We start from the raw sequence: 12,630 nt of genomic DNA, 5'->3' as shown, positions 1-12,630 counted from the left end.
CTGTTAGACAGAGAGAAGGAGTACCCAAAACTATTACTCTCTCTCTCACCGTTATCTACACTTTTTAACTAGGCGTGCTTCCTCCATGTAGTATATGCTCTAAAGATTCGAACGACGAGGACGAACATCGTCGTGTCACTTCTCCAAATATCCGATTTGGAAATTCTCGAGAGCTCGTACGGAACGCATAAAATATATATATACATGTACGCTGTGGTGCATCGGGAAACGATATGGTATAAATTATGGATGATAATTGAAGGATAGATGGGAACCCGTCCGGTTCTTGGAAAGAAATCAGCAAAGCAGAAATCGTATATCGTACCAACCGGCATGGCAGCGTGTACGTTCGAAGCTTAATGGCTCTTTCTTTGAATAATGTGTTGAAACGTTCCGCGATTTCACGACTCATTCCACCCTTCCTTGAAACAGAGAAAAGCTTTTTACGTCTCGAGGACTCTCAAATTTTGAAATATTTTCAACACACGTGCGGCTGCAGATAAAACTGCTGTTACAGCTTGTAAAAACCGCGTCTCTCTCTTTCTCGAGAAAACGAATTAGCGAAAGTAGTTTTAATTTATGAAGTTCCATTAGCCACGTTAAATCTCTTTAACGAATTACGTACGTACGAATATAATAATTGTGATATGAAATTCATTCGCGGTATGAATTTCAATCTGATTCGGCATCAGAATTCGTGTGCTCACCATTGAAATTCATCTGGATACAGATCGAACACGAAATTATACGGGCTGACTCCGCAGGAATATCGTAACAATTATATTCATACTCGTTCTATTGAAACGTAAACATTCGCCGAAACGTACGAACGCATTAATCAGCTGCGTCAAATAGAAAATTCACTTCTGAAAAATCAGTTATGTGGTACGTCTGTTCTCATTGATTCGACGACCTGTACCCGAGGCAATCGATCGGGTGGACAAATGCTGAATCGAAGCTTGATCCGGTTATGCATAAAGCGATCGAAGCCGGGGCGTTGACCCATGCATGGAAAAAAGACGACGTGCCCTGTCGAAACTGGAGCCTCAAAAGATTCCCTCGGATCAGCGTTTTCGATCGGCGCTCGCTTTTTCCACGTTCCTCCTTTCTCTTGGGAATTTCCTAACTTCACCGCTGTCCTACAAATTTCCGAGCCGCTTCATCATCGTTGCCCATCAGTCACCAAGAAAAGAACGGTTCGCGTGACCGGGGCAGAGGTTTGCAAAAAATACGAGAGTAGAGCAAATAGCAGAGGGCCGACGGGAAACGGGTAACACCGAAAGGGAGAGAGAATACGAAGGCGAAAGCCGTAAAAACCGGGTGATTATAGTAACGAACGATTAAGCAGTGCATGGAACGCGGATTGAATGGCCACAGCCGATGATTTATTAGCGCTCGTGTATCGCCATTCAGCCAATGGTTAATGATTCGAATCTCCTGTTGGTCGCGTCGAGGAGAATATCGGATTGATGAAAATGGTAATTACCTATCATTGTGCCATTCACCCTGTGCCTGAAATTCCGCGCGAAGATCTCTGAACCAATTCTATCACTGTCCGACACGTCGATGGAGTAATTATATGAATCGATTCCATTGATTTAAGGAACTAGGATTGAAATGATCAAACGAGATACGACGAGGATCGTTCCGTGTCAAGATTCGGTAAAGTGCAATTGCAATCGTCCTAGGCATTAAGCAATGTCGCGGGACTCGAAAGAATATCAAAGGAAAAAGGAGTGCGCGACAATGCCCGGTGAATATATACTGGTGGCAGCAACCCTTTCAATACGTTCGAAGGACGATAAGATGCAGTAGGTGTGACACATTAATCAGCGGCAGCATCGACCGAGGCTCGCCTCGCGTCGAAGGCGGAGACGAACCAACCCGAGGAAGGAATCCATCCCCTTTTCTCCGTTGAATTTCAAGGGGATGGCCGCTCCTCTCCGTCCCGTTATTGCTTTTTCTTAGAAACCGCAAGGGCATTGTGCAGCCATTAAAACCTGAGACCGACCAGCCGCCCCCGCGCTTCGTTCACGGTGTACTTTTCTTAATTGTTAAAACAGCTGACCTGTTCCCTTCGATCATCGTTCCGTCTCGACGATGCTGAAAAACGCGGAACAGAAGGCTGGACAGTTTCCAAGCAAATATTGGATCACATAAATAAATCAGAAGACTAAACGGAAATCTAGTTCGAGTGGATTCAACCCGGGAAAACGAGAAATCGTTCGGTCCTTATTGAATTTTCGGCGTAACACGCTGTACAATTTCAATCCTGTTGCAATTTCGTCGAATTAGCGGTGTACGTGAAACGCGGAGGCTTTAATTCACCCGCAGCCGGCTAATATGATTTCCGGGTTGGAAGACAAATAGCGAGCGAGATAGAAGAGGCGGCGTTGGTGTTTTCAAGGTAAAACGTGGAAAGGCGAGTTCCGTGCCGATAAATGGCTCCAAGTCGAGTCAAAGGAGGTCTGGTCCAATTCAAATCGCAGTTTGTCCCTTGCCCGGCTGCTGAGGCCAGCCATCGGCTGAATGGATCTACATTATGAATGGCCTCGTGAGATTTACATTCTGTCGTTCCACCGCAGCCACTGCCGGTTATATATGTTACGGCAATTTGCCCCGTCTAGGGTTTCGATCATAAAAAATTGTAATACGTCCGAGGGTATAATAAATTTCGAACTGCATCGGCACACACCATGTCTCGCTTAAATGTGTGTGAAAAGTCCGATCTTTGATCGAGTACGAATCTCCGTACGAGTGTACCGAAATTGAAAACGAATTCGTGTTAAAACTGCAATTAGTTTGCAGCGCGCTTATTAAAATTTTAATGAAAGACTTGCCGGGGCTGCTTGTTAATTCACGCGTTTCGGTAATCAGGCAGGTTTAAACGAGATAAAGATAATGAGACAAATAATGACTGGCCCACGATCGCCCAAAGTAAAGACGTGCTTTTATTAACATCGGGCTCGTCCCTTTTCGTAATGTTCCAGTATATGCGTGACGGTGGTCGTACTCAACGTCCACTTCCGATCTCCGCAAACTCATAAAATGGCTCCTTGGGTAAAGAGAGTTTTCATCCACATCCTCCCACGCCTGCTGGTCATGCGAAGGCCTCAGTACAAATTCGAGACAAATAGGTAAATATCGTGAAACTGAGAATCAAACTATTTCCTAATAAAAAGTACAGAATGATCTTTCAATAAATTCGTGCATCTGATAAAGTCAGCGAACTTTCACAGATCATGATGTGAACTTCACGTGTGCCCACAGGTATAGCTCGGGCAGGGTATTAATGAGAACGGTCAGAGGGAAGGAGAAGACTTGTTATTATCCCTATCATCCATCCACTCAAGAGGACAGCGAGGAACACCTAACGCCTAAACGCTTCCACAGCCGCGCCGCATCGAAGGAAGACCTTTCACCCTCCAGGTATCGTAAAAGCCCTCGGTCCTAATTAAAAATGCCGGCTGTTCACTTTTTCCATTAACCGACTTTCTGACCAAACGCTCCGAACTTTTCAAAAGCTTCTCCATTTCACAGTTGGACAATCCCATCACAATGCGCATTTTTTTATACTTTACATGCGTGCATTTTTTTCTATTTCAAAATGCTTTGTTCTGTTTTTTCGACCCGTACGCAAAACTCGTATCAACCGACGACGACTTCCTACGATTTATTCAATCCTAAACGTAATTGATACGATGATGCATGTATACAAGACGTAAATAACAAGATTACGAGTCGAGTCGAAAGTCCGGCTCGAAGTTGGAATACCATAAACGAACTTTGACTAGGTAGCAAGGGATTTATAACAGAGTTCATCAAGTTCGGCAGCGTGAAGTGAAACGTGTAATTATTATCGAGCTTATTTGTCCTCCGCGAACATCATGAAACACGTTCGATAATTTTCAAAACGCGTTCTCATCGATACAATATATCGTATAAACGCTCGAGGAGTAAAAAGTATTTAATTTTTGACCCGGCATCCCCTAATTCCCGCAGCTCGAGCAACCCTCGGGCCGAGGTCGGTCCGAGGCGTGGGGGGGAGAGGGGGGGGTGGCTGTGTGTATTCACTCGGGCGTTCGGTCCGAATGAACACCGAGCGAGCGCCGCCGTTTTATCCAGGTGCAGGGGCAAGCGCGATCGATCACGTTCACTTTGATGTCGGCGCTCGTTCACCGTTCACTCGGACCGAATACTCGAGTGAATACTTACACGTCCCTAAGACAAACAGAGCGAATAAGAGTGGACGATACAAAGCCGGGACAACGTTCAAAGCTGACGAACGACGGTCATCTTTGACTGAAAAAAGAAATGTACACGTGGATAATACTGTACGTTCGAAATTCTGTTTATGAAAAACGAATAAAAATCATCGCCATCCGAGTGTATAATTATGATTTAATCTCGTTCGTTTTATCGCGATATCTCGATGAGTTTCGGGTAATGAAAATTTGCATTAATCCCCGTTTCATGTAATTCGCGTTTCGATTCGTTCGTATTAACCGACAATTTTGCGAAATTACTTCCGGCCCGAAGCACTGCCTTTTGCTCGAACACCGTAAGAAAATTGGAATGCAGAAACGCATTCTCCTCTGTTGGCAATTTAGTCTCGCTGACGGAGCGAGGTTCGGCGGAAGTTGCCTGATCCACGGCCCGCCTCTGCCACCGCTTCCTCTTCACACGGAATGCGAGGACCTCTCGGTTTCCGGGGAGCCGGTGATCGAAGACGTTAAAAGCCCGGTGCTGCGGAGCCCGCCGCCGTTCTCCCATTCACGATGTCCACCCGAGATCCACAAATCCTGCATCTGCGTGCGCTTCATCGCGGAGCACACCAAAATGCTCGAGGACTCGACCAAGGTAATTCCCTCTTCATTTATTATTTATACTCTCCGCGTCGATTCATCAAAAAAAGAATCGAGCTCGTAAACGTATTTTCTAAATTTCATTAAAAAGATAAGTAGAATAAAATAAGATAAAATGTAAGAACGCGCATAAAACGTTATGCGACGAGACTCTGGGAGGAGAATTGGAATCGGGAGAGAGTCGTCCGGATAGGAGATTAATCGTTGCAGCGAATATACTTTGGAAGCTAACGCGATTTGTGAAACGGAAGGTGAAAGAGGACTGGAAGTACGTGGCGATGGTGCTGGACAGACTGTTCCTATGGATCTTCACTCTGGCAGTGCTGGTGGGCACGGCTGGGATCATCTTGCAGGCACCGACGCTGTACGACGATCGCGTACCGATCGACAAACAGTTCAGCGAGTTCGCCACCACGACGGTGGTGAACTGTCCGCCGCAACAATAGTCCATGCCCGAGCCCTGCACCGTGGAGAAAGACTAAGGGCCAACGGCACCCGGAAGTACGTAAATCGTTACTCGACCCGGATATCCCAATCCCAGTCTTTTAAACGACTTCCAACTTCCGCCTTTGTCCCGACTCCAAACGAAATCACGGTAAATGGGCTCCGATTCTTCCCAAGTATACGACGCGACACGTAAGTATACAAGCTTGACTCGATCGAACAACAGTTTCGACGATACGTTCGAACGAACTGATCAACATCGGGTGTGGTGTATCGTCGGAGACGAAAGATACAGAATATTTTTATCCAGTGAGGATTCGTTGAGATCCTTTAACGACGTCGACGGTGCGAACGTCTCGATTCGAACGTTCCAACAGCCACGTTCGAGCGTCGGTAAAGGTAAAACGTCGCGAGAACAATTTTGACGAAGAGAACTTATACCTACATAGTCTGCTCAAATAAATCGTAATATGAAGCTGCCACTACTTAAAGAAATCAGGTTAAATCTTAAAGGAGAACAAGCTAATTAACGAGTACTGTAATGATAACTTAGCCTGCACGGGTACCGTGGCTCCGATCAAACTACCGGGATCGAGGGACTCGGTCACGAGTCACGAGACCCTCGACGTTACGTTTATAAAAGGAACGTTCGCGGAGTAAAAATTGTTGCGTGTTTTATACATAACGTAATGAACATCCCGTTTAGCCGACACAACGTTAAGAGGAAAATTATTCTAGGCATCACCGATCGTAGATAGCTCGTTGTGCGACACGAATTTAGCGTGTAAACTTAACGTATAATCGATTATGTTTTAAATATTTAGGGAAACGTACCCCGTTTGTACGAATTGTAATATCTATGTAAGAGAGGGAGGATCGAGCGGTTCGAATCTATCGTGCATCGAAATGTCCCATGGAATTCCCATCGCAGAATCACGCACCGATTTCTATTTGATAAAACGTTTCATACGATTCTACCGGGAATGTTAAAAGAATTAAGTCGCGCGTTCGTCGCCGAGATGTTTATTCGAAAACAGTGAAAATTCAATTTGGAGACGAATAATTTCAGATCGTCCATTGATCATTCGAGTCGTAACGAGTCCCGCGAGACATTTGGCTGCACGCGCGTTACACGTACTTCGCCTCTGTAAAAAAATATATTGTATTTTGTAACGAGAGTCGAAACACACGCGATAATGATAACCGATAGTTCTGTAAGAACAAGTAAAGCATACGAATTCTAAAGCTGATAGATGTAGCTGAATTGAACAACCGTCGAACGTCGTTGTTCAATGCCATAGTAGGTACCTACATACGTGGTCGATGTTGATATCACTGTGAATCGTTTTATTTCTACCCTTCTCTCCTTCCGTTCCTTCTTTTTATTTATTGATTTCCTGTGTAATTACGCGCCCATGTATAAACACGTACTCTATTCGCGGTTGAATAAAAAAAGATCGTCGGTTCACCCCTCGCGCGAGGGGACCGGGAATCGTGAAACGTCGGAGAATCCGCGACTTTAACGAGCGAACAATTCTCAACGACGAGTCCTAATTTCCATATACTTTTTCAACCGAATCTTAAACTTCTCTTATTCGATTAACGAGAGTCTCTGATTCTTCGACGTTCGTTAGACGTATTCATAGTTGAGAGTAACACGATAGTTGTAACGCATCCAAGGTACGACGCCTTACGTTGGAGTGTAAATATGTAGGGTGAACAACAATTTATTGGTTCCGTAAATACTGCCATTAGAAAGCGTTGTTAGCGTGAGAGACGTTTTTCGAGACATCGGCGAACCTCCGCGATTCTCCATCGATCGGTGATCAAATACGTGCCAGTGAATTTCTATAAAATTGAGATTTTGTTCCACTTTGAGATCTCGAATGAGTCGACGAGCGACGCCTGGATAACGAATTAACGAGAGAGGATGGTCGCCGATCGATTGGGAATCGAGGCCAAAGCGTCGAAAAGAGAGAAGTGAAAAAACGTATTTGCTACCTGATTGATAAATCGTCCAGTGAACGCCGAACGCAAGAAACGAGGAACGGGAGTCGACGTCGATGACTGCCGCGTGAGCCACGATATCCTCCTTTAGCGGAACGAACGAGACTATAAGAAGTTTTACTTTGCACTAGAACGGTAGGGAAGAACGCACACATTTTCTATGAATAGGGCCAGAGTTAAAGTTACGTGTTAAAAATCATAATTACGCAATTAGTGTATCGAACGCAGCCCGTGTCGGATCGTCAGCTTGTATGATCCCACCTGTTCCCAATAAGAATACACGGCGAACCTTCGAGTCTCACTTCGACAATAGTGCGAGGGCTGATCGATGATCATCGTCCGAGATCGAACGTTTTTTAGGATAATCATCGAGTCCCACCCTCGTAGATTATTTCGACTATTGTTACTCCGACACCTTGAACGGTCGTTGAACCCGTCGCTGTGTCTGTCTGCTGTTGTCCAAAATGGAAGAGCGAAGGGGACACGAATGAAACAAATACGTGGTAATCTAGTCAGGAATTAGCGAGAACATAGAAACGATACTTGTAATCTTAAGATGTACATAAATATGTAAATACTTAAACGTAAAATCGCGAGTCAGAGGCTATAATAAAAGGCGATTGTGGACTTTTTTTACTATTGCAAGAGAGACTGGGATCACGCATTTCTCACAGTGGAATCCCACGACGCATTGTTTAAAAGAAACCAAAAGATATATATTATATATAAATATATATAAAAATAATTGTCGATGCTAGTCGAGATTTTACGGACTAAACGTCGTTCGGTTTATCAATGACAACGAACAGGTAATTTTAATTTTCTTCCGTCGTTCTTTATTCTTGCGAGTTTTATTTAACTTCGGTGACGAATATTCTTATTAATCGATTCTCGCGTACGATCGTCTGCGTTCGTGTGCTCGTTTAAACCGATAACGTTAAGTTGTTTCACACGAGAATCTGTCGACCTTGAACAAGCAGGAAACACGTCGAAACTAAAAACGTGTAACGGGTAAATTTAATCGCGAAAACTCGCGTACTTTGATTCATAATTTACTCTCTTTCGTTGAACAAATGATTCGTTCTATTATGATAAACGGATCTCGTCTGACTATGCAAAAGATCTAGAGATTAAAATCGCGGCGCAGCTAGAGGCGATAACTCGCCGATAAATGGCCTTTGCATGGAACTATTGTATTTAGTGTTCTTCCAGCAGCGAATGGGAGACAAGATTTTGTCGAAGAGAGAGAGAAAATTTGTATGCGTTCATCGATAACGCAATTTATACCTACGGGATTTAAACAAAGTGTCTCGCGCAGGTATTTGAATAAAACTTAACGCCTGAACGGTGATCGCTATGCGGGTGTTAACGCGAACCGTGAAACTTCTTCGATCTCGTTTTACGTTCGTTCGGAAAAATTCAATTTTAGAGTACATCTTTGAACAACGCCGAGAGAGAGAGAGAGAGAGAGAGAGAGAGAGAGAGAGAGAGAGAGAGAGAGAGAGAGAGAGAGAGAGAGAGAGAGAGAGAGTGAGTCCGTTCGACGGAGGGAAACACGATTTTATGCAAAATCTCTTTTGCCTTTTAATTCTTCTTATCGCTGAAGTATTACAGTTTTTCTATAAACATTTTTCTACTTATTGTAGCTATCGAATTCGAAAACTTCGGCGACGACAAAAGAACGATAGATCGATGCTTCGCTACAGACGTACTTAAGCTATTTTAAAAGAGAACTGGAAAGAGTAAACAAATTTGCAAGTACTGATCGGTGACGTTCTACTCGATCGAAAGAAACGTATTGCGCGAAATGCCGAGGAATTTAAGTAGACCAATCGAAGCTCGTTAAATTATAATAAGAATCATCGGCGGAAAGATACATACATTTAAGAACAGGCAAAAGATATTGAGGCGCACCGCGTTTCAAGTCGAAACGAAATCGTCTCGTTATTGCCATCGGAGATTTCACTGTTTAACGTGCATTCCATCATTCACAACCTTCCACCTCGTATCTTTACTGTGCCAAGTGAACGCGCGACAAGCCTAAATCGCATGATGACAATAACCGTCGAAGAGCAACCGAACGATCGCTCGGTGTCATTGTAAAATCTGCTCTTTCCAACTGTCCTCATCGACTCGCTGAAATTTTAGATATGTAGAATCATTTCGGACTCTGAAAACGATCTTCGTGAGGTCATGGAATAAAAGTGAGAACGTTTAGAATACAGGAGGAGCAAGTGATCGCTTTCAGAGCCGTGTTTGTCCGTTCGTCACTTCATCGCTAGTTGATTAATTGTGATCATTTTTGACGGACACCCGCGTCCCGATCTTCGACCACTCGACACGTTTTAAACGCGTAAACTCGACGAGAGCGTAGCTTAAAAAAAAAAATACTCCGTTATTCAGAGACGTTAGTGTACGTAGGCTAATCGTAAGGACGAGTAAGGATATGGTTATCATTAATAACGATAATTATACATAGCAAACGAACGTACTGTATAGCAATATAGTGCTGTTTAAGACGAGAGTAAAATGGACACGCATACAAAACTCAGATCCGCACACGAGCAGAGAACGATAAGAGAAAGAAATTATCGAGTACCGATTACTATATCGTTAGATACATAAACTACTATGTATATCGTTTGTTAAATATGTACCTACGAATTATTGACGACGTCGTTCTAAGACTAAACGATATAAGGACGAGATTCTTGTTGCTTGGTTTTGTAATCATGCTTGATAAAAGCATTCGAAGAATAAAACTTGTTGTCGTAGACATCGTACCTGTCTTTCGTCCCCCTTGTCCCCCGGTGCGTGGGTAGACACAGTTAAACAAGATCGTAATACGGTTTTAATTGAAACCTTTAATTAAAAAAGAAAAAAATACTTTTCGAGTATTGGTAGTAACGATAATTGGCAAGAAACAACAGGTAAACGTATTATTCAGACGGAAGAATATTTCAAAGGGACAGAATTTAACAGCAGCGATATCATGTGTAGCATATTCATAATAAATTATAAATTAGTGTATAACAGCATATTTCTGATTTCAAATAAAACTCTGAATAGGCACACCTCAGACTTGGCTACGTATGTACATATTATTATTATTATTATTATTATTATTATTATTATTATTATTATTATTATTATTATTATTATTATGCGAAACGACGAGTGGAAAGGGCTGTTTGTTTAAGGGATAACGAGAGATGTTAAGATTCGTCGCGTCGAGTACGCGACAATGATCCTGCGCGAGGCTCAAGCGTTACGGAAATCGAGCTTCGTCGCAAGTTTCGAAACGGCTGTTTGCCCTTCCACTTTCCCTCAGCTACAGCCGAACGTTCCTACGCTTTTACTTTAAGTATGTTCTCGATCTGAGCCAGGGAATTCTTCAACCACGTCGTCACGAAATTTCCGTTGGCTTCTACGAGAGCCGCGGCGTACCTCGTCCCCTTCATACTGTCATAATTGTTTTCCCTGAATATTAGAAGCTGCAACAGAGATGAATCGCATTTAACATGTTCAAGAGACGAGGACAGATTCTAGTCGACAGAATTGCTTACGTCCTCCATGTCCTGCTCGGTGGTTAAACCGTTGACCATCGACAGGACGAAAGACTTCAGTATCGGGTAGGATCCCGCGAACCTGGGTAAAACATTTTCATTTCATTTTATGTAACTAAGCTCCTTCGAGGATGAACCAGCTCTTTGAAGATGAATTTCTTTTTACAAAAGAATTTCGACTACCTCTGCGCAATTTCCGGCCAATTTGCTCGGACGAATCGGGACGCGACTTGAGCGGCAGCTGGATTTCGTGGGAACGATTTTAAAATTACTGGTATTTCGTCCTCCTTGAATCTACCTTGAAGTATTTCGCTGAGAATCCTGTTTTCAGAGCAAACAGAAAACAGCGTAACGTAAAAGAGTCGGAATTAAACAATTTCCGGATGTTTGAAAATAAATGAATCGCATGGGAAGGTGGATTTGACCGAGTGAAGATAAATTGGACTGTCCTTGAGCCAATATGATCCTGTATACGATACATTATCCGAACGAGAACAAATTCAAAATACGATGAAGTCCCCTTTATCGCGATAATGGACGTTCGGGCGAGCACAATAAATGTTCGAAAATGCTTTCGAAAACAAAATGAAATATTCCCTCGGCTCCATTTCGCGCGCCTCTCTGCCGCTTTTTAAAGTGCGAAGAGCGTAAGCTCAGAATTATAAAATGGATTCGTGAACACAAAAGAGTCTGACTCGAAACGATATCGAAACAATCGCGTTATCGGTGAACCGAGTAGTAGTAAACACCTACGATTGTAAGACCCAAGGAGCTTGGAAACAGGCGGCCGACGATAACAGACGTTTCCTCTCCTCCTCGTCTTCGGTCGAGCGTATCTTCTCCGTGAAGTAATTCCATTCTTTCCGCGTTCCGTAACGAGCTATAGTGCAATAAAACGTTTCGCGGACGTATGAAGGGACCCTGCAACAATCCAATTCTCCCGGCAACCTGGTATTGACCCGGATAAAGGGGATGGCCATCGTCGGTTTTAATTAAACTCACGATTTTTCAATCTCCTCGTCGTCGGTCGAGTTCTGAAAAATATTCTTCGCCCAATCTAGACACTCCGCGTGCTCGAACACGCACGCCAGCTCTATCGCGACCATCGTCAACTCGGATCCTTCTTCCAGTTTATACCCGGTCTCGTTGTACAACGGGGACACAAACTTCACTATGTACTCCTGAAACGAATCGGTGAAACATATCAACGGGCGTCGTCTCGACGTATTAAGGATGTATTGGCTATACAGTCAATACCTAAAGTTCATGTACCTTAGAAAAACGCATTTCCTATAATTAAAAATAGTGCACTATTCTTCTAATTTCGATATTTAATGAGTTAAGTATGATTATTTGGCATTTTATTGATGTTGACAAAATCCGACCATTCCAGCGTCGAAACGGCGAACTTTTGGAAAAAAATTTCGTTTTTCCTCAATAACTCCTAAACTCTTGGAGATACGAGAAAATTGTATAGGACCTTTCTTGTAGAGGACGACGAGATCTACAATTTCCGTATAAAAAGTTTTCGCTAGTATTAATAGTTTACGAGTTATTTGCAAAAAACGAAAAAACAGATTTTTGCAAATTACTCGTAAACTATTGGCTCTAGAGAAAAATTTTTACATGGAAATTGTAGATCTCGCCGTCCTCTACAAGAAAGGTCTTATGCAATTTTCCCGTAAATCCATCCGTTTGGAAGATATTGGCAAAAAACGAAAATTTCGCAGAATCTGAAGGGGTACCCC

General features: G+C 43.2%; 2 protein-coding genes across 10 annotated transcripts in view; one reads left to right on the top strand and one right to left on the bottom strand.

Annotated features, from left to right (window-relative positions):
* Positions 1-8,782, top strand: part of nAChRalpha4 (nicotinic acetylcholine receptor alpha4) — a 98,822-nt gene extending 90,040 nt beyond the window's left edge. For all 8 annotated transcript variants that reach the window (XM_026818199.1, XM_018033941.2, XM_018033942.2 and 5 more), the window contains 4 exons: positions 2,991-3,137; positions 3,271-3,429; positions 4,611-4,860; positions 5,117-8,782. In XM_026818199.1, coding sequence (XP_026674000.1) covers positions 2,991-3,137; positions 3,271-3,429; positions 4,611-4,860; positions 5,117-5,311 — 751 coding nt within the window. In that variant the 3' untranslated portion in view covers positions 5,312-8,782. The remainder of the gene's footprint in view (positions 1-2,990; positions 3,138-3,270; positions 3,430-4,610; positions 4,861-5,116) is intronic.
* A 398-nt stretch (positions 8,783-9,180) lies between these two features.
* The window catches only part of LOC108630585 (thyrotropin-releasing hormone-degrading ectoenzyme), a 12,682-nt gene continuing 9,232 nt past the window's right edge, over positions 9,181-12,630 (bottom strand). The window contains exons 13-17 of one of the 2 annotated variants that reach the window (XM_018033937.2): positions 11,885-12,063; positions 11,636-11,803; positions 11,066-11,203; positions 10,883-10,964; positions 9,181-10,810 (exon numbers count right to left, since the gene is read on the bottom strand). In XM_018033937.2, coding sequence (XP_017889426.1) covers positions 10,664-10,810; positions 10,883-10,964; positions 11,066-11,203; positions 11,636-11,803; positions 11,885-12,063 — 714 coding nt within the window. In that variant the 3' untranslated portion in view covers positions 9,181-10,663. The remainder of the gene's footprint in view (positions 10,811-10,882; positions 10,965-11,065; positions 11,204-11,635; positions 11,804-11,884; positions 12,064-12,630) is intronic. The other variant, XM_026818187.1, reaches the window with a different exon arrangement.

The sequence above is a fragment of the Ceratina calcarata genome, unplaced genomic scaffold (genome assembly GCF_001652005.2).
Source record: "Ceratina calcarata isolate Rehan_Ccalc_2016 unplaced genomic scaffold, ASM165200v1 scaffold78.2, whole genome shotgun sequence".
NCBI lineage: Eukaryota > Metazoa > Arthropoda > Insecta > Hymenoptera > Apidae > Ceratina > Ceratina calcarata.
Note: the sequence above shows the minus strand (reverse complement) of the source record. Positions and strands in the feature narration are given on the sequence as shown.